The sequence below is a fragment of the Papio anubis genome, chromosome 1 (assembly GCF_008728515.1).
Source record: "Papio anubis isolate 15944 chromosome 1, Panubis1.0, whole genome shotgun sequence".
NCBI classification, from domain to species: domain Eukaryota; kingdom Metazoa; phylum Chordata; class Mammalia; order Primates; family Cercopithecidae; genus Papio; species Papio anubis.
Genome location: NC_044976.1, coordinates 118,173,499 through 118,197,080, shown reverse-complemented (window position 1 = coordinate 118,197,080; position 23,582 = coordinate 118,173,499). Strand labels below are relative to the sequence as shown.

The window sequence follows — 23,582 nt, the reverse complement described above, 5'->3', positions numbered from 1 at the left end:
CTTTCAGATATAAGTGCCTCTGTGATGCAGGCTGGGTTGGCATCAACTGTGAAGTGGACAAAAATGAATGCCTTTCTAATCCATGCCAGAATGGAGGAACTTGTGACAATCTGGTGAATGGATACAGGTGTACTTGCAAGAAGGGCTTTAAAGGTGAAAACAAAAGTACATCTTTCTGTGTCTGCTCTGTCTTCTTTTTGTTGCATACTGCTTGACTCACTTCTTAGTTTCCTTTTCTCTTTTCATTCATTCATGTAACAAACATATTGAACAATTAGAACTTCTAAGGCACTTAGGGAATAAAAACATGAATAGATACAATTTCTACCTTCAGCCTAGCAGTGAGGTAACCTATTGAAATAGTAATTTTTATTTTTCTTTTCTTTTTTTTTTGAGATGGAGTTTCGCTCTTGTTGCCCAGGCTGGAGTGCAATGGCACGTGATCTTGGCTCACCGCAAGCTCCGCCTCCTGTGTTCAAGCGATTCTCCTGCCTCAGCCTCCCTAGTAGCTGGGATTACAGGCATGCGCCACCACACCCAGCTAATTTTGTATTTTTAGTAGAGATAGGGTTTCTCCATGTTGGTCAGGCTGGTCACGAACTCCTGACCTCTGGTGATCTGCCCACCTCGGCCTCTCAAAGTGCTGGGATTACAGGCATGAGCCACCACACCCGACCTGAAATAGTCATATTTGAGATGAACAGTTAAGACTCCAGTTTTACAGCATTGGCCAAGTGTCCAATTATAAGCTTCCTGGTCCAGGTTTGAGTCTATATAATAGTTCAAATAGATATATGAAAGTAGAATGAAAATACTATGCTTACTATAATTAAGATAGTAGTAATATCAAGGAAGAATCCACATGTTCAGAACTCTTTCAACACATTGAGATATTCTTAGTTACTTAGTCATCTTTGGTCTTCACCGGCGGTCCTCAACCCTCAGGCTACAGACCAGTACCTGTGCGTGGCCTGTTAGGAACCAGGCCACACTGCAGGAGGTGAGCAGCCGGCGACGGGGCCAATCTTCATCTGTATTTATAGCCACTCCCCATCACTCACATTACCGCCTGAGCTCTGCCTCTGTCAGATCAGTGGTGGCCTTAGATTCTCATTGGATTGCGAACCCTGTTGTGAACTGCATATGTGGGGGATGTAGGTTGCGTGCTCCTTATAAGAATCTAATGCCTGATGATCTGTCACTGTCTCCCATCACCTCCAGATGGGACTGTCTAGTGGCAGGAAAACAAGCTCAGTGTTCCCACCTATTCTACATTATAATGTAGATTCTACTATATTATGAGTTGTAAAACTATTTCATTGTATATTACAGTGTAATATTATAATAATAAAAATAAAGTGTACAATAAATGGGATATGCTTGAATCATCATCCTAAAACCATCCCCTCAACCCCGGATCATGGAAAACTTTGTCTTCCACGAAACCAGTCCCTGGTGCCAAAAAAGTTGGGGGACTGCTGGCCTACCCAACAAATGTATGGTCATGGGAGTTGGGTAAATTCTGTTTCTGAGTTATCACTGTTGTATTTCTACCATCAGTTTTCTCTTGGAAACTCACAAAAGAGACCTGTGTGGATAAATCATTATATTTGCACTCATCTGTCTACTTATTCATTGATTTCCTCACTCAAATATTGTACCATGCTGTTGTCATACATCAGCATGTTTTAGAGCCACTTTATTTGATTACTTGAAACTTTTCTGAGACCATATTTCAGCCATTAATTTTCTGATATATTGTATTACATTGGCAAAGAAACTTGCAGATTTCAAAACACTTTTATTTCCTTATCTTATGAGACTTGCTTATCAGTGAACAAAATAAAATTCAAAAGGTAAGATCCCAAGTTATATGCCCAGTGAGCAGCAGAATACTCCTTGAACCCATACCTCTGCATTCCTAGACCATGTTTTCTTTTCCACAGTGCCATAGTTTCTCTATTGTAAGGCTCTGTGCCAGGCCCTATTGCAGATGCAGAGGTGTGCAGTATTTGGGTACAGTGCTATCTCCACTAATCTTTTATTCCTTTTATCCTTTTCTTAGTGGGAGAAGGTTTCATGCCTTGAATCAGGAGAAAACAGCTTTGTAACTTCAGGAAGTACCACATGGGTGGTAGACACTGTGCCTATGAAAAAATGGGTGTAAACCAGAGGCTTTGATTAAAGTATTCAAAAACATCATCCCTTTTCCTGACCAGAAATGTTATATACAAAGGGCTTATGTTTATCATGCAGCAAGCTATTGGCTGGGTGTGATGGCTCACACCCGTAATCCCAGCATTTTGGGAGGGTGAGGTGGTAGGATCATTTGACCCCAGAAGTTTGAGACCAACCTGGGCAACATAATGAGACCTCATCTCTACAAGAAATTTAAAAAGTCAAGTGGGCATGATGGCATGCACCTGTGGTTCTAGCTACTCAGGAGGCTGAGGTGGGAGGATTGCTGAGCCCAAGAGGTCGAGGCTGCAGTGAGCCATGGTTACACAACTGCATTCCAACCTGAATGACAGAGTGAGACCCCCTGTCTCAAAAATAAATAAACAATAAATAGATCATGCAACAAGCTTTTGAACCAAGAACTTCATTATTGAGAAGTTATTTGTAGTTGGAGGGGCATTAGGCTTTCAGACCGTTAGAACAGACTGTTTTTCCATACATCTTTTCAACTAATTGACTGCTGTCATTTACTGACTGTATGTCAGGGACATGGGGCTGAAATGAATGAACAGATATTTCAGTGGCCTGAAGAAATGAATGCACTTTCTGGTGTGTTCAGTTTTTACCCCCAAAGAGAATTGGTTAGAAATTGAGATAATGAAAGTTTTACTGTTTTTGGTTTTTCCCTTTTGTCTACAGGCTATAACTGCCAGGTGAATATTGATGAATGTGCCTCAAATCCATGCTTGAACCAAGGAACCTGCTTTGATGACATAAGTGGCTACACTTGCCACTGTGTGCTGCCATACACAGGTAGGTCCTGGAAGTACTAGCAGGGACCAGAGGGGATACTTGGCCTTGCTTTGTCAGTGCCTGAGTCTGAGTGCCCAGGTCTGTGGGGCTGCAATGCTGCTCCAAGGGCTCACTCCTCAGTTGTCCTTCCTGCCCTTACTGACTGGATCTTGAGCTTTGAGGAAACATTGTGGCCTCCTAAGATGCAAGTGGTAGACAGTCATTTGCCTACATTGTACTTAAGTATTTGAAAGAAAAAAAAATTTTAATTGTATGTGACTGGAACCAGGCACATAGCTGATGGTTGTCTATCAGTTGACCGTTTCCAGGACATTAGCTATTTGTCTTAGTTTCAATAATACAGCTACCATTTATTGGTAATTTACTATGTGCCAGGCACTTTTTGTACTTTGGATTATTTAATGTATTCCTCAATAATTCTACAATGTAGAAGTTCCTATTGCCATTTTACACATGAGGAGGCTGAGGCAAAGGGAGCTTGCTTGCTCAAGGTCATATAGGTAAGTGGTACATCTAGGATTTACCTGTAAGTCTCTTTGAATCTGAAGTTTTTCCTCTTAATGACCTTTTTACTTCCCACATTCAGTACCGCTACATCTCACTCAGAGGTGTCACCCCTTTGACGGCTGTTACAACTGAGAAGACGTGAGTGTGACTGCATGCCACATAGCTGTTCTTTGTTTCAGGTGTTACATTTGGAGTGTGCTTGGGACATTTATTCTTTGTTTTCTACTGGCTTATTATTGCCTTCTTGTGATTGGTTATATTTCTATGGCTTGTTTGTCTCCTCTTCATCTATTTTCCTCATTCAGAGGGAACAGAACACAAACATAGACAATAACTGTCTGTTTCATCAGGTTGCGGCATGCAGTCAGGAGCATGGCTGAGTTATTACTTCCCTGGAGTCTTTAGCTGTTGATAGCAGCTGTTGATAGTGACGCTAAGTTGTGTAGAGTAGCAGAATAACCATAGCATGACTGTGTTACCTGAAAGACTTGATAGCACATTGTTTTTTTTTCCCCTCTAGAAGAAATAGTAGGCCGGGCACGGTGCCTCACCCTGTAATCCCAGCACTTTGGGAGGCCAAGGTGGGCGGATCACGAGGTCAGGAGATTGCAACCATCCTGGCTAAACATGGTGAAATCCCGTCTCTCCTAAAAATATAAAAAATTAGCCGGGCGTGGTGGCAGGCACCTGTAGTCCCAGCTACTTGGGAGGCAGAGGCAGGAGAATGGCATGAACCTGGGAGATGGGGGTTGCAGTAAGCTGAGATCATGCCACTGCACTCCAGCCTGGGTGACAGAGTGAGAATCCATCTCAAAAAAAAAAAAAAAAAAAAAAGAAAAAAAGAAAGAAATAGTAATGTAGGGAAACTACATTTAACAGGCCTAGTTCATAAAATCACAGTTGTAGGAGGTCCCTAACTATCTTGCCCAAGGTTACACAGTTAGCAATATTGGAGCCAATGCTGAAAAGACTATGGGTTTCTCCATTTTCAAAGCCTCTTAATCAGGACTTCTTACTTAAATTCAGAGAACATCCTTGGGATACAACTTGGGAAATTTTTCGTTTTCTTACCTGTTTATGTGTCATAAACTCTGTCATTTACTTTCCAGGCAAGAACTGTCAGACAGTATTGGCTCCCTGTTCCCCAAACCCTTGTGAGAATGCTGCTGTTTGCAAAGAGTCACCAAATTTTGAGAGTTACACCTGCTTGTGTGCTCCTGGCTGGCAAGGTAACAACATGGGTGTGGAGAAGCCAAGAACATGCATTCTGAGCTTTAAACAAAGTGGTCAGGTTATCAGATCATATGGAAGGCCCTGCTGGTCTTCTGAGGCCTGTCTGTCTTGTCAAGAGCACACAGGTTTTGCATAGGAGCTGCTAATTGGAATGGCTTAGAAAGCCTTTCCATCGTCCGTGTCTTTGGGGCCCCCTAGCGGCTGGAAGGCTGCTACCGCAGACTCTCAAGCCATGATGTTCGTTCTTCAGGGAGTTTTAGCACCTTGGCAGCAACTTCCTAGGCCACAGAAGTCTTCCTGAAACTTCCTAAAGTAGGGGACCAACCAGTTTGTGGAAGAGCTCCATGCACCCCAACTTAAGCTCAGGTCCTGCATAGGTGTTTGTGGGAATCACCTTCCAAGGACTAGGTCATTTATTGGCCTTGTGTTCCTAGGTCAGAGGTGTACCATTGACATTGACGAGTGTATCTCCAAGCCCTGCATGAACCATGGTCTCTGCCATAACACCCAGGGCAGCTACATGTGTGAATGTCCACCAGGCTTCAGTGGTATGGACTGTGAGGAGGACATCGATGACTGCCTTGCCAGTGAGTATGCCAGTCAGCTCTTAAGCCCCCCTGAAGAAAGGAAAGCACACAGGGAGCAGAGGAGAGCGCAGTGGAGGCTGCCACCACTCATGCCTGACATTGGGCATACCGGTCATTTATCCAGCATATTTAACAGTAGTGTTTTAACTCTTTCTTTTGAAGCTAGTGTCTTGGAGTTGAGGCAGTGGAATATATTTTAAGTATTCCCTTTAATTTGTGAACATTGAAAATGTGAGGACAATGCTATGATAGTGTTTTTTTAAAAACAGATTTATTGAGGTATAATTAATATACATTAAACTGCAGATATTTTTAGTGTACAGTTTGACACATTTTGACATATGGTAACTGAAACTATCACCCAAAATAATAAACATATTTATCACCCTAAAATTATCTTCATCCCATTGCAATTTAACCTTCTCTCTCTCTTTATTGCCTGTGGAGCCACAGGTTTACTTTCTGTCACTATAGATTATTAGTTGGCAGTTTTTATCATTCTGTATAAATGCAATCAGATAAGCATAAGCCAGGAGAAGTTCTGAGTTGTTTTAATGAACATAGTATTTGAGATCCATCCATGTTGTTTATACCAATAGTACATTCTAGTTTATTGTTGCATGGTATTCCATTGTATGGACATATTACAGTTCATTGGTTGATGGCCATTTGGGTGTTTTCCAATTTGGGGATATTACAAATGAAGTTGCTATGAATGAGTCTTTGGGTGGACATATGATTTTAGTTCTTTTGAGTAAATACCTAGGAGTAGAATTGGTGAATCATGTGCTAAGTGTGTGTTTCACTTTTTAAGAAATTGCCAAAATATTTTCCAAGGTGGTTGTACTATTTTCATTCTCACCAAAATTGTATGAAAGTTCTATTTGAACCATATGCTCACAAACTCTTGGTGATATCAGTCATTTAAATTTAGCTCTTCTAGTTGGTGTGTAGTGGTATTTCATTGTGATATTAATTTGTGTTATTATCTTTGCCAATGATGTTAAGCATCATTTCATGTGCTTTTTGCCCATGTGCATATCTTCGTTGGTGAAATGTCTATTTAAATCTTTTGCCAATTTGAAATAATTGGGTTGTTTGTCTTCTTGAGTTGAAAGAGTTCTTTATATTTTTAGGTAGGAATTCTTTGACAGGTATTTGCTTCCCAACGACTTCCCTCCAATTTATAGCTTCTCTTTTGATTTCTTTTGAAGATGAAGATGTTAACATTGATGAAATTCAGTGTATGCATGTTTTTTCTTTATAGTTCATGTTTCATATTTCTTGTTTAACAAATCTTCACCTAATCCAAACTCGAGGTTTATCTACTGTGGTTTCTTCTAAAAGTCGTATAATTTTAGCTCTTATATTTTGGCCTATGATCTATTTTGAGTTAATTTTTACATATTGTGTGTTATTGTACTAAGATCTTCAATAAATGCAGAATAGAAGTGGTGAGAGAAGCCAGCCTTGCCTTGTTTTTGATCCTGGGGGAAAAGTATGTAGTCTTTTACCATTAAGTAAGATGTTACCTATAGGTTTTCATAAAGGCTCTTTATCAAATTGAGAGACCTTGTACTTCTGGCTTGTTAAGAGGTCTTTTTGTATTTTTATAATGAATGAATGTTTATTTTTTGGTGTGCAGTTGATTTCTCTACATCTGTTGACATGGTGAAATTATTTTTTGGTCTTTTAATATAAGTAAATTGTCATCAACTTTATTATTTAATATTTTGCAAATGTTAAACTAATCTTAAATTTATTGGCTATATTCCATTTGGTCATTATGTATTACTCCTTTTATGTATTTTTGGATTTGATTTGCCAAAATGTTAAGGATTTCTATATCTGTGTTCATGAAGGATATTCTCCAGGTTTCTTGTACTATCATTGTCTGGTTGTGATAGGAGGGCAATGCTGTCCTCATAGAACATATCAGGAAGTGTTTCTTTCTGTTTTCTGGGAGAATTTATGTAGAACTGGTGTATTTTCTTCCAAATATCTAGACATGGAACCTTCTTTCTGGGAAAGTTTTTAACTACAAGTTTGGTTTTCCTAATACATATATTGCCTTATGGGCTATCTGTTTTTAATTGAGCTTTGGTAATATCTGTCTTTCAAAGAATTCCTCCAGTTCATCTGTTTTGTCAAATTTGTTGACATAACATCAATTTGTTTTGTAACATTTCCTTACTGGGCTTTAATAGTCTGCAAGATCTGTGACGATTTCCTTCTCATGTTTCTATTATTGGTAATTTGTCTCTTCTTTGAGAGGAAAGAATGTCTGTTTTGCAGATTTTTTCATAGAGTGTTCTATAAATGTTATTAATTCAAATTGGATAATAGTGTTATTCAGGTCTTTTATGTCCTCTATGACTTTCTGTCTACTTATTATTCATCGAGTATAGTAAGTAGGCTTTCTGTTTATTTCTTATTCAAGAGTATTGAAATCTTCTACTATCATTGTATATTCATCTGTTTCTCTAGTAATTCTATTTGTTTTGGCTTAATGAATTTTGAAACTAATATTAAGTGCTTATAAACATTTAGGGTTCTTATGTCCTTTTGAGGAATTGACCCATTTATCATTTTGAAATGGTCTTTTTAAACTCTTGTCATATTTCTCTCTCTGAAGTCTACTTTGGCTGATATTGATATAGCTGCTCTAGCTTTATTTTATCATTAGAGTGTGTTTTTAAAAATCCTTTTACTTCTGACCTGTTTCTCTAAAATGGGTTTCTTGTAGAGAGCATATGTTGGGTCTTATCTTTTTTCTCCAATATGACAATATCCATCTTTTAATTCAGGTATTTAGACTGTTTAAATTTAATGTAGTTTTTTATATGGCTGGCTTTAAAATATGCCATCTTGCTGTTTGCTTTATCTTTGTTCTTTCTGTTTATTGTTTCCATTTTCCTCTTTTTCTGACATCTTTTGAAATAATTGCGTATTTTTATGATTATATGTTATCTACATACATAAATTTCCAAAATTTATCTATAATCACTACCGTATTCGTTATATATTTTTTAGTAGTTATTGTAGGGATTACTGGTGTACAACTTTAACTTGTTATAATGTACCTTCAATCATGCAACTTCATATAGAGGAGAAGAGCTGTACACTCACATTTGCATTCCTCCTGGCCTCTCTTGTATTGTTGTTATAAAATGTATATATCGTTAAACCCACCAAATATATAATTAAAAGGTAAATTATTTTTTCAAGAAATTTGAAAAATAATTTAGAAGTCTTTAGATTACCCACATATTTTCCAGTCTTGTTGGTTTTTATTCTTTTATGTAGATTTGTGTTTCCATCAGGTATCATTTTCCTTCTGTCTGAAAAAATCCCTTGAATATTTTGTGTAATCTTTGTCTCCTGGTGATGAAGTCTTTCTGTTTTTGTGTGTCAGAAAGGTTTTTATTTTGCTTTAGTTTTCAAAGATATTTTCACAGGGAAGAGAATTCTAAATTGACTTACTCTTTCAGCACTTTAAAGCTATCCTATTATCTTCTACCTTGCATTATTTCTGAGGAGAAATCTGCTGTTATTCCACAATTCTTTTATCTGTTCCTTCATATATAATTATCTCTCCTGTGGCTGCTTTTAAGATATCCTCTTTCCACTGATTTTTACCAACTTGATTATAATGCCTGTTAGTGTAGTGTTCTTTATGTTTCTTCTGTTTGGAGTTTACTTGTATTTTTGGTTAGGGGTCCAGGTCTGGAAAATACTTAACCATTATTTGGAAAATATTTAACCTTTTTTTTTTCAAAAGTTTTTGCCTCTCCCCTTTATAATGTTCATTATGCATTTATTAGACTGCAAGGTTGATTCATTTATTTTTCAGTGTTTCTTCCACTTAGTGTTTTATTTTGGATTATTTTATTATTTGAAGATATCTTGTTATACTTCCAAGTTCACTAATTGTTTCCTCTATAGTTTCTTGTTTACTGTTAATCTCATTTAGTATATTTTTCCCTCAGATATTATGTTTTTATAGGTAGAAGTTTAGTTCAAGTCTTTCTTTTAATGTTATCTCCCTCTTTGTCATGTTCATCCTTTTATTTCCTTCTTGAACATATTGAGTATCATCGTTTTATAGTTGATAATAATTGACCATATTTTATTGTCCTTACCTACTTTTCTACCATATAAGAAACTCCTGAGTATGTTTCTGTTCAAATTTTTTCTACTCATTTTGAGTTGTATTTCCTGCTTCTTTGCCTGCCTGGTAATTTTTTGTTGGATGCTAGACATCCATTTTACATTGTTCCATGCTGAATTTTCTTAAAAATCTTTTTTAAAAAAACATTTTTGAACTTTATTCAAATATTCAATTATTTGGACATAGTCCAATCCTTCAGAGTCTTACTTCAAGTTTGTTAATTGGTTCCAAAATAGTCTTTAGTCGAGGGCTAATATGGCTCACTACTAAGACAGGGGTCCCTCGGGACTCTACTCACTGCCACATGGTTTTTTTCATTGTTATTGAATGAACATGAGCTATTCGCAGCCCAATGAAAACTATAGGGATTATACTGCCTACGTCTTTCTGGTGGTTGTTCCCCTAGCCTTAATAGTTTTATTACGTATGTACTGACCAATCCTAAGTTACTTGTGTAATGATTAAGTCATTAAACTTCAAATTAGATTATCACAATGCATTAATAATGGCACCTTAATTTATAGGATATATAACTTCAGATTATCATAGGGAGGCCACCATGCTAGGTGCTGGCAGTGATAAATAAGTTTTAGTTTCTATTTTCATGAAGCTCATAGTCTATTAGGGAAGAAAGACATATAGATACAGTTTGAGACCAGCCTGGCCAACATGGTGAAACTAAAATACAAAAAGTAGCCAGGCGTGGTGGCGGACATCTGTAATCCCAGCTACTCGGGAGGCTGACGCACGAGAATCTCATGAACCCAGGAGGTGGAGGTTGCAGTGAGCCAAGATTGTGCTACTGCACCTCCAGCCCAGGCAACAGAGTGAGACTTCATCTTTAAAAAAAAAAAAAAACAGACATATGGACAAATAATTTTAAGGATGTATTACAAATGGTAAAAAAGTATGGATCCAAGGCACAATTGATGGAGAACTTTAGGGAGTGAGATCAAGCTGTTTGTATTTCTTTCTCACATTGAGTAACATGTCATTCAAAATACTGAGTGTTTTTAAATTTTTCTATATGAAGTGGAACCAACAGTATTTACAATGAGTTTAAAATAATTCAGTAAATTATGGATGGTGAGTTTCCTGAAAGATGCTATGGAAATTATAGTAACTGTGTACTGTGGTTAAGAAACAATTTTTTCTTAACTGAAACAATTTTTACAATTGCTTTAATAGAGACTGCAGATGAGTCTTATAAGGGAATTAGTTCAAGAGATAAATGAGGTATATTAAATGTTTCTCTAATAAAATAAGGGTCACATTACCCATTAGTTTAGTATTTAGTTTTCATTTTACATGTATAACCCATCTTTGCAATTATATTTTTAAGTTCCTTAAGAGCCATAGCTACAGCTTGTTTTTCTTATTCTGATTTGTATGCCATATGATTGTAGAGTGCCGTGGCATGACTGTCACTTAAAATTTGTTGGTTCCTTACTATGAGTATAAAGTGTTCCAATTTTTATTTAAACTTTGTTTCATAAGGCTACTGAAATCTAAAAGAGAGAAAAAGAGAGAGAGAGGAGACAGAAGTGAAAGGGAGAGAGAAGATTAATTTATATAGTTAATATGCCTGGAAAAACATGAATATGTGTATTTTGTCCTCCCCCACACACTGCACAATCACATATACCTTTTGAAAATATTGATTGATATTCTGTGTATTGGGGCACATATTTGATTTGCAAATGTGTGAGGGACCAATGCAAGTTTTATGACTATTGGTTTTACAAAACTGTTGGTGGTGATATAGATGAAGTTTATTCCAATTAACAAACAGGTTAAAAACTTCAAGCAAGTATTACTGAATTGATTTTCATAAATGGGGGAGTTGGCAGAATTCAATGAAAAAGTCAGAATTATGCTGCCCTCGGCGTGACTTAGTTCAGGTCATTCACTTTTATGAATCTAAGATTAAATTGATGCTACTCTTCAGAGCTCTAATTCTTATGTAATGGCTTAGATCCTTGCCAGAATGGAGGTTCCTGTGTGGATGGAGTGAATTCTTTCTCCTGCCTCTGCCTTCCGGGTTTCACTGGGGATAAGTGCCAGACAGACATGAATGAGTGTCTAAGTGAACCCTGTAAGAATGGAGGGACCTGCTCTGACTACGTCAACAGTTACACTTGCAAGTGCCAGGCAGGATTTGATGGAGTCCATTGTGAGAACAACATCGATGAGTGCACTGAGAGGTGAGCAACCAATCACTCGGGCATCAGCATCTTACAAGAGAAAGGGAGAATGGGAAGGAAACTTCAGAGCACAGTGCTAGAATTGTGGAGCAGGGATGAGGTGTCCCCATGGATCCCAGTCCACAGTCATCTCCTATTGCCCAGTTACTGGTTCCTGAAAAACATATGTAGTTAGAAAGTTAAAGATCAGAGGTTGCAAAGTTTATAGGGATGGTTTATTATTTCTTGCTTAGAGAACAGAAAGAGCTATAATTCTGTTCTGTTCTTCCCTTGGTCTCTTGTTCATTTCAAAAATCCGAAAATTCCATTTTCTCTGCAGAGATTGGAATTGTTACCAGTCTTTAAGAAATTTCTGGGAGTTTTGTTTCATTTCTTTTTATGATATCATGAACATATTTGTTCTATTTGTCTTTTATAAATAATCTATAGTGAAGAGGATTTTTCAAATAAATTGACTTAGAGATAAAATGAAATGAGGTACATGGGAAAACTACAGAAGAACTGGGTAAAACCTAGAAAACTTCACTTTCTCTAGGTATCTATACTAAGCTCAGTCTTTTAAATACTTCTGAGCCTTTGATTATAGAAAGGAAGTGGGCACCTCAGAGCTTCTGGCACCCAATCTAGCTTGTAAGAAAGTTTACGGGATATGGGTTGCTCAGAGGTATTTGCCTCTGTAACATCTTAGATTCCAGAAATCTTACTTTCTAGTAGTAAGTCACAGGCACCAGATGCATAGCTGATGTTGCTCTCTCTGTTTGCTTCTTAGCTCTTGTTTCAATGGTGGCACATGTGTTGATGGGATTAACTCCTTCTCTTGCTTGTGCCCTGTGGGTTTCACTGGACTCTTCTGCCTCCATGAGATCAATGAATGCAGCTCTCATCCATGCCTGAATGAGGGAACGTGTGTTGATGGCCTGGGTACCTACCACTGTAGCTGCCCCCTGGGCTACACTGGGAAAAACTGTCAGGTAATTGACTTCCTTCCCATTCACCAAACTGCTCCCCTAGAGCAGCTGAATATTATACCTGTTCACTTTCTAGTCTGAATAAGTTCCTTCTAAAAGAGACTATTGTGGATCTCAGGGATGTCCCTGAGATAATCTAGGTAACTTCTTAATAACTTGCAGATTCCAAAATGGTGCTGGAAATATGATATAGATTCACAAACGTAAGATCTTGAAAAGAGGCTAACCACGAACTGCAGAAAAATGCATGTGGGAAATAAACACAGTGTTTTTTTGTTTGTTTTTTGTTTTGTTTTGTTTTGTTTTACATTGGAAGCACAGAAAGAACTGAAGAAAATAGAGAATAATCAAAATAACCTTTTAAAGGTCAGATGCAACATCTAAGGGGGTAATAATGATAATTGTTATATCTTACAATGTGGTAACATTCTCAAAACCAAACGATTTACATATCTTTTAAGTTCAAATATGTAAATACACACTTCCATAAAATTTTAGGATGGAAAGAGCCCTTATAGGCAACTAATCTAACCTTTGATTTCATAGAAGGCAAAACTGAGCCCCAGAGGGGCAAAGTAACTTTTCCAAAGCTGCATACCAAACAGCACTGTATTTAATTTTATGCTATTCTACCTCTTTAATGGTGATAGAATAATAACTCCAAAGAACATAGGAACAAATGGCCAAACTTGACTTACAGGGCGCACTTAAGTAAGGCTTAGGCTATATTAGACATGGGAGCACCCACCTCCACAGAATTAAGCGGCTTGTTGCAGATTCCATGGATCCCAAGAGCATTTTTGGTTGGGCTCCTATTTGTTCTCATAGCGTTGATTGGAAGTGCTGACGAAGCACTCCTCCCTTCTTCCAGCAAACAGTCTATATTGTGAATTTGGCCTTCCTCTCCTCAAGGGGCCAAGCCACTCCATGTGTGAATTCAGATGAAAGGTGCCAGTCCTTGTGCACTCTTTGCCTCAGATTGCCTTCCTTAGAAATAAGCTCTTAAACGGTTTTAGGCTTATTAACAGGCATTAAGTCCTTTTACCCATATTCACCAAAGATAGATTTGGTCAAGACCCATGTGGATTTCTCACACAGGATTAGCACAGAAAGTGTGAACCTGTCTGACAGCTTTAACTCTTTCTTTCTAGCACTGCGGGGTGGCCATACATGTAGGCAAATCATGTCTAGAGCATTGGGAATAGCTTAACCTGTTGGGCTTCCTTGAATTTTTAAACTTTTTTGGTAATAACTTTTTAAATAGAAGACCTAAGAGGAATTAGACTACAGCAGGCCCTCAAATAACTTTGTTTCCTTCAGCGTCATTTTGTTATAACATTGAGTGGTGGAAAAAATCTGTTTTTGGCCAGAGCTGCTGTCTGTGTGGAGTTTGCATGTTCTCCCCATGTCTGTGTGGGTTTTCTCCAGGGACTCTAGTTTCTTCCCACAACTCAAAGCCATGTATGTTGGGTGAAGTGGACATGTCTACATTGTCCCATTGTGCCAGAATAGGCTCTGGCCACTCATGAACCTGAACTGGAATAAATGGGTTAGAAAATAAATGAATGGGGCCAGGCACGGTGGCTCACGCCTGTAATCCCAGCACTTTGGGAGGCTGAGGTGGTGGATCATGAGGTCAGGAGATCGAGACCATCCTGGCTAACACGGTGAAACCCCGTCTCTACTAAAAATACAAAAAATTAGCCAGGTGCGGTGGCAGGCACCTGTAGTCCCGGCTACTCAGGAGGCTGAGGCAGGAGAATGGCATAAACCCAGGAGGCAGAGCTTGCAGTGAGCCAAGATTGCACCATTGCACTCCAGCCTGGGCGACAGAGTGAAACTCCATCTCAAAAGAAAAAAAAAAAAAAAGAAAATGAATGAATATGCCAATTATTGTAAAATGAAAACTCATAAAGCCTATGATAATCGTACCGGGTGCACAACAATAAACGATGTGGTACAAAACCACCCAGCAAGCCTGCCATATTGGTTAGTGTTGCTTTCTGAACTGTGTGGTGGTAAGAGGTGCTGACAGTTTTGCTTTGCAAACATTTATTCCTTGACTTGACCTGCCACCACTAGGACTACCGTTCCTCGCGGATTCACCAAAAATTGGATGAATAATTATTTTACTTGTTTTTATTAATATTTCTTAAATGAATGTATAGCTTGTTTATTTTAATGTTTAATATTAGAAGTGGGTGGTAATTTGAAGTTTAGTGACTTTTTTAACCAGAAATAAGTACAGGAACTTAACTCTTTTTTATATCAATTAGACTGTGGTAAAATTGGTTTCATTATATATTGTTGTCCTTAAAGTCGCAGTTTCCAGGAACCTAATGATGACGTTAAGTGAAGACTTATGGTACGTAAAAAATGGTTAGGTGTACCTCAGAACACTGAATCTAGTTTAAGGGCTCTTTTACTAGATGAAGGCTCCTTTTCTTTTTAATCAGTGTGCTTTTCTTTCATTTCTTGTAACATAATAGAACTTCTTTTTCTTCATTTCTAGTATTTGGATTTTGATGTATGTACACCCCTGCCTCTGTTTCAGACCCTGGTGAACCTCTGCAGTCGGTCTCCATGTAAAAACAAAGGTACTTGCATTCAGGATAAAGCAGAGTCCCGGTGCCGATGTCCATCTGGATGGGCTGGTGCTTATTGTGATGTGCCCAATGTCTCTTGTGACATAGCAGCCTCCAGGAGAGGTAAGCTTTGCTCCCTTGGACTCAGGTCATTCACTGAAATATTGACTGACCAGTGGCATTTAGAGCAGGTATTATTTTTTGTCAGATAAGAGGGAAGGGCAGATAGTAGTGGGTGGGCAGGGCTCTGGGGAAAGGGCTCAAGATAGAAGATGTAAGGGTAGAGGAATAGGTTCAGAGATTCCAGGAAGAAATGTATTTGAAATGAAACTAAGGTATATTCCACTTTCAGGGTTTATTTTTAATATACATCTGGTACTGAGGGCTGTGAAGAACTGGCTAAGAATAAGATTTGATGTGTCAGCCAGTTTAGGTTTACTTGCTCATTGGTTGATTTGAACCCCACGTGTCACATGTTCTTCTGTGACATTTCTTCCTCACTGGGTTTCCCAGGTGTGCTTGTTGAACACTTGTGCCAGCACTCAGGTGTCTGCATCAATGCTGGCAACACACATTACTGTCAGTGCCCCCTGGGCTATACTGGGAGCTACTGTGAGGAACAGCTCGATGAGTGTGCGTCCAACCCCTGCCAGCACGGGGCAACGTGCAGTGACTTCATTGGTGGATACAGATGCGAGGTGAGGACACTGAACAAGCAGAGGTCATGGACCTCCCAGGAGATCATACAACTGTTTTGAGCACTGATATATTGAATTTAGCTGCTTGTATCTTATATTTATAGTTTATAGATTTTTACCAATCCCCATCATAGTGTTTACCACTGTTTCTTTCAGCTTCTCTATGCAGTAAGTTAACATGTCCCTAGTATGGAACCATCCCAGCTCCTTAGGCTTGCTTTTAGGATTCGGAGCCAAGAGTCACTACCAGAGTGCATTTTACAGGCTCACCCAACATAGCAGTCCGCACTTCCCTGAATAGCAGCTGAGATAGGAAAAACTGCTTTGTGGAGTATTCCTTTGGCCCCTGTCACCTTTGTATGTAGTCATTAATCAGTCAACTAGCAATTTTCTCTCAAAAAAAATGTTGCTCATCCTGTTCCCCATAGCATCATGCTAGATGTTACATGTATATATTGGAGGAAGTATGTGTCTTCAAGGGACATGTCACTATTTTAATGTCTGGGCTGATAATGGTTAGAGCAAGCAAGATATTAGCAAAATGTCTGAGACATTAATTGGATACCAATTCAAACCACCAAGCAACACTGAGAAAAGCTTTGCTTCTCTATTGTTATATGAATGAGCCAATGATAGCTTCTGTATTTTGGCCCCTGGGTTGTTTATTTCTTCACAGCAGGCTGGGACTCATTAGCTGAAAGGCCTGCCAGTGCCAAACCCAAATTTTGACACATCCAGTTGTTTTAAACATAGCGCTCAAATAAGCAGATTTTTAACTATTTAGAGCTTGCCTGCTTTGCATAGCCTGCAAAACAGCAGCCAAAATCTGCTAGCCATAGTATAAGTAGGACAAGATAAACCCTGGGGCCATACAGACCCCAGACTGATGCTGGCCTTTAGAGCTCTCTGACCCAGAGATTCCTGCCACTGGCTGCTGAGTGACATCACCTAGACTCCCTCTCTGATCCTTCTTTCCCAGAGTTTATTTGCTGTCTTCCTCTTACCCACCTACCCCTCTGAAAGGTCTCATGCTATATGAGACTTCTCCCACATGCAAACCTGTCAAAGTGTCCAAATAAAGCCACCTCACAGCCATATCCTTTTTCTTGGTCAGCCCTGAAATCCTTCCAACCCCTATAGCCACCACAGCCAGCCAGACCCACCTCCCTTTACCCCCAGCCGTATCTCAACCAGTTTCTCACACATACATGCAGTTTCCTAAACCTGGAGATCAATAATTGCATGTCTGTGCTACCATCCACATATGCCTTTTGACTGAGTCATAGGGTCCTCATCACATACAGAGGAATGTGTATTTTAAAGATGAGGAAACCTGTACCTGGGAGGAACAAAAGGTTTGCACACAAGTCAAATCTGAAATATTCTTCATTGTATTCAGTCTTTGCCTTCCTTTTAAAGTGCCTTTTTCAACTGGAGGAGGAATAGGTAAATGCCAGTAAGCTGCGGGTTTTCTGTCCCTGCGTAGAATGATTAGCAGAGAGTGTGATGGCTCCAGAGAAAACATACAAAAGCTAAGTGGGGAGGTGGGAGAGAGTCACAGAAATGTTCCAGATCTCACTTGCTCTCATGGTCTGTTTCCAGTAATGGTCCAGTATTTCTTACCCATTTTGTTTCCTCATGGCAGTGTGTCCCAGGCTATCAGGGTGTCAACTGTGAGTATGAAGTGGATGAGTGCCAGAATCAGCCCTGCCAGAATGGAGGCACCTGTATTGACCTTGTGAACCATTTCAAGTGCTCCTGCCCACCAGGCACTCGGGGTATGAAATCATCCTTATCCATTTTCCATCGAGGGCATTGTCTAAGTTATAAAACCATTCTTAGTGTTCAGGGGATTTTATAAAATCAAAGATAGTAAGACTAGCTTCATTCCAAGCATTTAGTTCTGCATCCTAGTAATTCAAGCCATTTTATTCTCCCATCTCTTGCTAACTCTGATGTTGTGATTTATGTTCTCAGTTTTATCCGGTTGTTTGGCATCTTGATATTCCATGAAACACAGAATATGGAACTGATACAATATTAACATAACATAACAAAATTAGCTTGGTCAGTAAGATTTCTTGTTGCTTCACAGAAAAGCAACTAATGACCTCTAAAATAAACAATTCACATTTACCTGCTTATGTATTTTTTAAATTAGCCAAGTCTTACCTCTATAAGGTGGGGGAATGAATGAAATGAAAATATCTACCTATTTTCATCACCTCAGGGGAGGATACTGATGGTGCAAGGTTCTACCTTAGGAATTGCAGTAAGGCCTGATGAGAGATGCAGCCATGGACTGTGAGTGATGGGGCCATCATTCTTCTGTGGGCATTGCCACTGCTTTTCAACTAAGTGGTAGGGCCATGATTCTGCTGCGAACATTGACACTGCTTTTGAACCATCCCTTGGAAAGAGTTTTGAGTATTGTTTATCAGAAGAGATGTAGTTATGATGGGGCCTACTCTGAGAAGCCTGTGAAAAAAATGTTAAAGGCCATCCACACTGGTGACAAATTCATTCTCGTTAGTGTCAAAGAGAACAGAGTGCCAGAGAAGTATTTGTATTGCCTTAGAGCTTTGTGTCAGTAAAGTTTGATAATTTGCCTTCCCAGATATCAGAGTTTGACTAAATTAAAATAGGAGAGTACCCTACTAGTAGGCTCGTTATTGAGGAATGAGGTTAATGGGAAGAAGAAAACTAAGGAGAAACGGTCTTTAAGTATTTGAAGAATGGTCCTGCAAAAAGGAGAATTGTTCTTTATTCTAGAAATCAATGGTTGAGTAGAAATTAATTCTAATTCATTGTTAGTTTGTTCCTTTGAGAAATTGTACTGGTTAGGACAAGCTATGATTCTGGTGATAGCTATTATCGTAGTTCATTTATGTTGCTATAAAAGAATACCTGAGACTAAGTAATTTATTTTTCGAAAGAGGTATATTTGGCTCACAGTTCTATAGGCTGTACAGGAAGCATGGTGCCAGCATCTGCCTCTGGTGTGAGTGTCAGGCTGTTTCCACTCATGGTGAAAAGTGAAGAGGAGCCAATGTGTGTAGGGATCACATGGCAAGAGATGAAGCAAGTGAGAGGGGAGGGAGATCCCAGGCTCTTTTTAACAACCAGCTCTCATGGGAACGAATAGAGCGAGAATGCTGTCATTGTCTCAAGGATAGCACCTTGAGACATTCATGAGGGGTCTACTCCAGGGACCCAGATACCTCCCATTAGGCCCTATGTCCAACATTGGAGATCACATTTTAACATGTGGTTTGGAGGAGTCAAACTTCAAGCTATAGCAGCTAATTAAACCTCAAATCTCAGAGCTTAATATAACACTGATTTTGTCACTCAGATAAAGTCGAATATGTGTTGGGCTACCTTTCTCTGTGTTTCAGATATGTAGTTTGAAACACCTGGCCTCCAAGGCCTCCACAGTACAGGGAAGAGAGACAGACTTGAAGGGTCATACAGCAGCTTTCACTAGCTCAGTTTGGAAGCAACACACATCACTGTCCCTCACAGTATATTGACCAGAATTATTAAATGGCCTCCATGACTTCAAGGGAGGCTGGGAAATATAGGAGAATACATGAGTATTCATCAAACTCTAAAATCACTGCCATACCATGAACTTTTAATTAATAAGACATGTCCAGTCCTAGAATGGATCATTTCAGGAGGAAACAAAATTTTTGTCTCTTCTAACCCTGTGGTAAAGATGGCTTAGAATACTAGTTTCAATATTATCATGACAGTCTTTTTCTTTCAGCACTTTGAATATGTCATCCAACTGATTTCTGATATCCATGGTTTTTAATGAGAAATATGCTGTTAATCTTGTTGAAGTTCCCTTATATGTGATACATTGCTTCTCTCTTGATGCCTTTAAGATTCTTTCTTTATCTTTTGACAGTTTGATTATGATATGTGTAGGTATGAATTTCTTTGACTTTATCCTACTTACAGTTCCTTGGATTATTTTACTATGTGTGCTTGTTTAGGTATGTGGAACAGTATTTTTTTTTTCATCCTGACTTAACTTCTCTGGCCATTGGTAAACATTCCAGGAAACTCTAAAGTCCCGTAACCCCATTGTGAGAGTCATCACAATGTGTCACTGTATTTCTAAGCCTTGGATCTTTGCCTACATGTCCCTCCAGTTTCCCAGGTCGAGGGCTAACTGTAACAGTTCTGCCTCTTCCTATTACTTTGCTTCAGGCTGAGGTTGAGTTCTCTCTCATTTGATAGATCTGTTTATTTCTGGTGGTTCTATTCTGATGGGGAAATACACATTTATGTTCATTTTACTAGCAATCCCTAAATATCAAATATTCTTTGAGATAGGGAGCATATACTGGATTTTGTTTTTACTTTTTTGTTTTCAATTTACTCTATGTATAAGGTGAGATATGCATATATGCATATAGACCAAAAATGTATTCACACGTAGAAAAGTATACAGTGAAAATACTTCTCATTCCCATCTCTCTTCTGGTGGGCAAATTTTCCCTCTCCCACAAACACGTAATCACCACTTTTAGTTGTTTGTGTTTCTTTCTAGAATTTTTCAAAAACTGTATCCTTCAAAATTTTCTTTATGTAGAGAGAAGCCAAATGCAATGATATTTTATTTCCTTTCCTTTTTACTCTGAAGATAGAACATTAGACACATTTTTTGCACTTGATTTTTTTTTATTTAGTTGGAGATATTTTCATATCAAAATATAGAACTTCTCTCTCCTCTATATATACTTCTCTCTATATATATTATATATATTATATATATATTGATGCCTCTAATATTCTTTATCTTTTGATAGTTTGATTATGATGTGTGTAGGAATATATATTTTATATATATATATATTTTTTTTTTTTTGAGATGGAGTTTTGCTCTTGTTGCCCAGGCTGGAGTGCAATGGTACGATCTCAGCTCACCACATCCTCCGCCTCCTGGGTTCAAGTGATTCTCCTGCCTCAGCCCCCGAGTAGCTGGGATTACAGGCATGTGCCACTACGCCCAGCTAATTTTGTATTTTCAGTAGAGACAGGGTTTCTCCATGTTGGTCAGGCTGATCTCGAACTCCTGGCCTCAAGCGATCCATCCACCTCAGCCTCCCAAAGTGCTGGGATGACAGGCGTGAGCCACCACGCCTGGCCCGAACTTCCTCAATATTTTTTATAGCTACAGAATTCCCTTTTACAGGCATGTCATATTTTACTTAACCAGTGTCATCATGATAGATATTTCAGTTATCTTGCAGGCATATAAGTATATTGGTAAAATAAATTTTCAGAAATAGAATCGCTGGATTGAGTAATATGTACATTTATAATTTTAATCAGTAATTTCAGTATATCAGCATACTGGCTTTTTGTTAAGGTGGAGAATATATTTTCATTTAAGAATCATTTTCTTGGCCGGGCGCGGTGGCTCAAGCCTGTAATCCCAGCACTTTGGGAGGCCGAGACGGGCGGATCACGAGGTCAGGATATCAAGACCATCCGGGCTAACACGGTGAAACCCCGTCTCTACTAAAAATACAAAAAATTAGCCGGGCGTGGTGGCGGGCGCCTGTAGTCCCAGCTACTCGGGAGGCTGAGGCAGGAGAACGGCGTAAACCCGGGAGGCGGAGCTTGCAGTGAGCTGAGATCCGGCCACTGTACTCCAGCCTGGGTGACAGAGCGAGACTCCGTCTCAAAAAAAAAAAAAAAAAAAAAAAAGCATTTTCTTTTCCTTTTCTTGCAGTTTCTGTTTATATATATATTTATATATATATATGTATGTCTTTTTTCCCCCATTAAGTTGTTGATTTAATTTTTTGTGGAAATTGGCTGTCTATGATATTAAAAAAACAAATATTTTCCCAGTATGTTGTTTTTTATCTTTTGATTTTCTTTATAGTGATATTTAGTGCACACTTTTACTTTTTAATCAAGTTGAATTTATCATTTTTAAAATGGCTTCTGGATTTTGAGTTGTAGTTAGCAACATCTTATACACTTGAAGGTTGTAAAGAAATTCTCCTATATTTTCTTCAAGTACTTTTTCCATATGGCTACTCATTTGTTAATACACAATTTATTGAATATTTTGTTTTTTATATAATGATTTGAGATGGTACCTTTGCCAGATTCTAAATTCCCATGTGTATTTTTGGTATTCTTCTGGACTTTATTTTCTCTGTTATTCTATTAATTCACCAATAACTTTCTGTTCCAATTAAGGATCTTCTTCTTCATAGTTTTTCTGGTTATAGTTACAGTTTATTTTTCACATAATTTTATAATCAGCTTGTCTTAATAAATTCCTGTTGGTAATTTTTATTGGGGTCTCATTAAATTTATGAATCAGTATAGAGAAAACTGACAACTTTATGATGAGGAATCTTGCTAACCAAATCCTGGTATGTCTTTCCATTTATTCAAGTCTCTTTTGTGTCTGTTAGGACAGTATTAAAGTTGTCTTCATATAAGTGTAACACATTTCTTGTTAAGATTGTTCCTAGGTATTTTATCTTTGGTAATTTGGTAATTGCTATTGAAAATTGGGCCTTATTTTACATTTTTTAAAAAATAATCTTGCTTTTGTTAGTGTATGCTACAATGCAAGTGGTAGGAATACAGAACTATTTTCTTTTGTACCTGTTTTTATTTTTATTATGATTATGATTGTTTTTTGAGACAGAGTCTCGCTCTGTTGCCCAGGCTGGAGCACAGTGGCGTGACCTCGGCTCACTGCAACCTTCATCTCCCGGGTTCAAGTGATTCTCCTGCATCAGCCTCCCGAGTAGCTGAGATTACAGGCATGTGCCACCACACCCAGCTAATTTTTGTGTATTTCGTAGAGATGGGGTTTCACCATGTTGGGCAGATTGGTCTCGAACTCCTGCCCTCAAGTGACCCGCTCGCCTCAGCCTCCCAAAGTGCTGGGATTACAGGCGTGAGCCACTGCGCCCGGCCTCTTTTGTACCTTTTTGAATTAATCATAGAATAATTTCTAGAATAGTCATTGATTTCTTTTGTTTCTTTCTAAGACACTGTATGCAGATATTCATACTAGATGGCTCATTTATAGCTATAGTACATTAAATGAGTCCTATTTTAAATGGAATAACTTTTGAACTCTCAGCAGGAAATTTATCCTCTATTTTTGTTAAATAAAAAGCATTGGTGCATTTACACACTATTACAGAAAAAAGCCAGTGATTATAAAACTTAAAAATGTATTTCATTCAAAATTCAGTTCCAATTGTTACCAATGTGTTTACATAACCTATGTATAGTCATGGGTCACTTAACAGTGGGGATATGTTCTGAGAAATACGCCCTTAGGCAATTTCATTGTTGTACAATCATCATGGAGTGTAATTACACAAACAGAGAGAGTATAGCTTACTACACACCTAGGCTCCAAACCTGCACCTTGTTTTACTGAACTGAATATTGTAGGCAATTATAACACAATGGAAAGTATTTATGTATCTGAACATACTTAAGAAGAGGTACCGTAGAAAACTTAAAAGGTACAGTAAAAATACAATATAAAAGATAAAAAATAGTATACCTGTATAGGGCATTTACTGTGAAAGGAGCTTGCAAGACTGGAAATTGCTCTGGGTGAGTCAGTGAATG

The 23,582-nt window shown here is 38.4% G+C and overlaps 1 protein-coding gene across 3 annotated transcripts in view; it reads left to right on the top strand.

The window, feature by feature from the left end:
- Positions 1–23,582, top strand: part of NOTCH2 (notch receptor 2) — a 189,906-nt gene that overhangs the window by 148,311 nt on the left and 18,013 nt on the right. For 2 of the 3 annotated variants that reach the window (XM_021922900.2, XM_021922897.2), the window contains exons 14-22: positions 8–153; positions 2,878–2,991; positions 4,608–4,727; positions 5,166–5,318; positions 11,465–11,693; positions 12,463–12,664; positions 15,216–15,369; positions 15,760–15,944; positions 17,590–17,722. In XM_021922900.2, coding sequence (XP_021778592.1) covers positions 8–153; positions 2,878–2,991; positions 4,608–4,727; positions 5,166–5,318; positions 11,465–11,693; positions 12,463–12,664; positions 15,216–15,369; positions 15,760–15,944; positions 17,590–17,722 — 1,436 coding nt within the window. Of the gene's footprint in view, positions 1–7; positions 154–2,877; positions 2,992–4,607; positions 4,728–5,165; positions 5,319–11,464; positions 11,694–12,462; positions 12,665–15,215; positions 15,370–15,759; positions 15,945–17,589; positions 17,723–23,582 lie in introns of those variants that run through there. The other variant, XR_004178395.1, reaches the window with a different exon arrangement.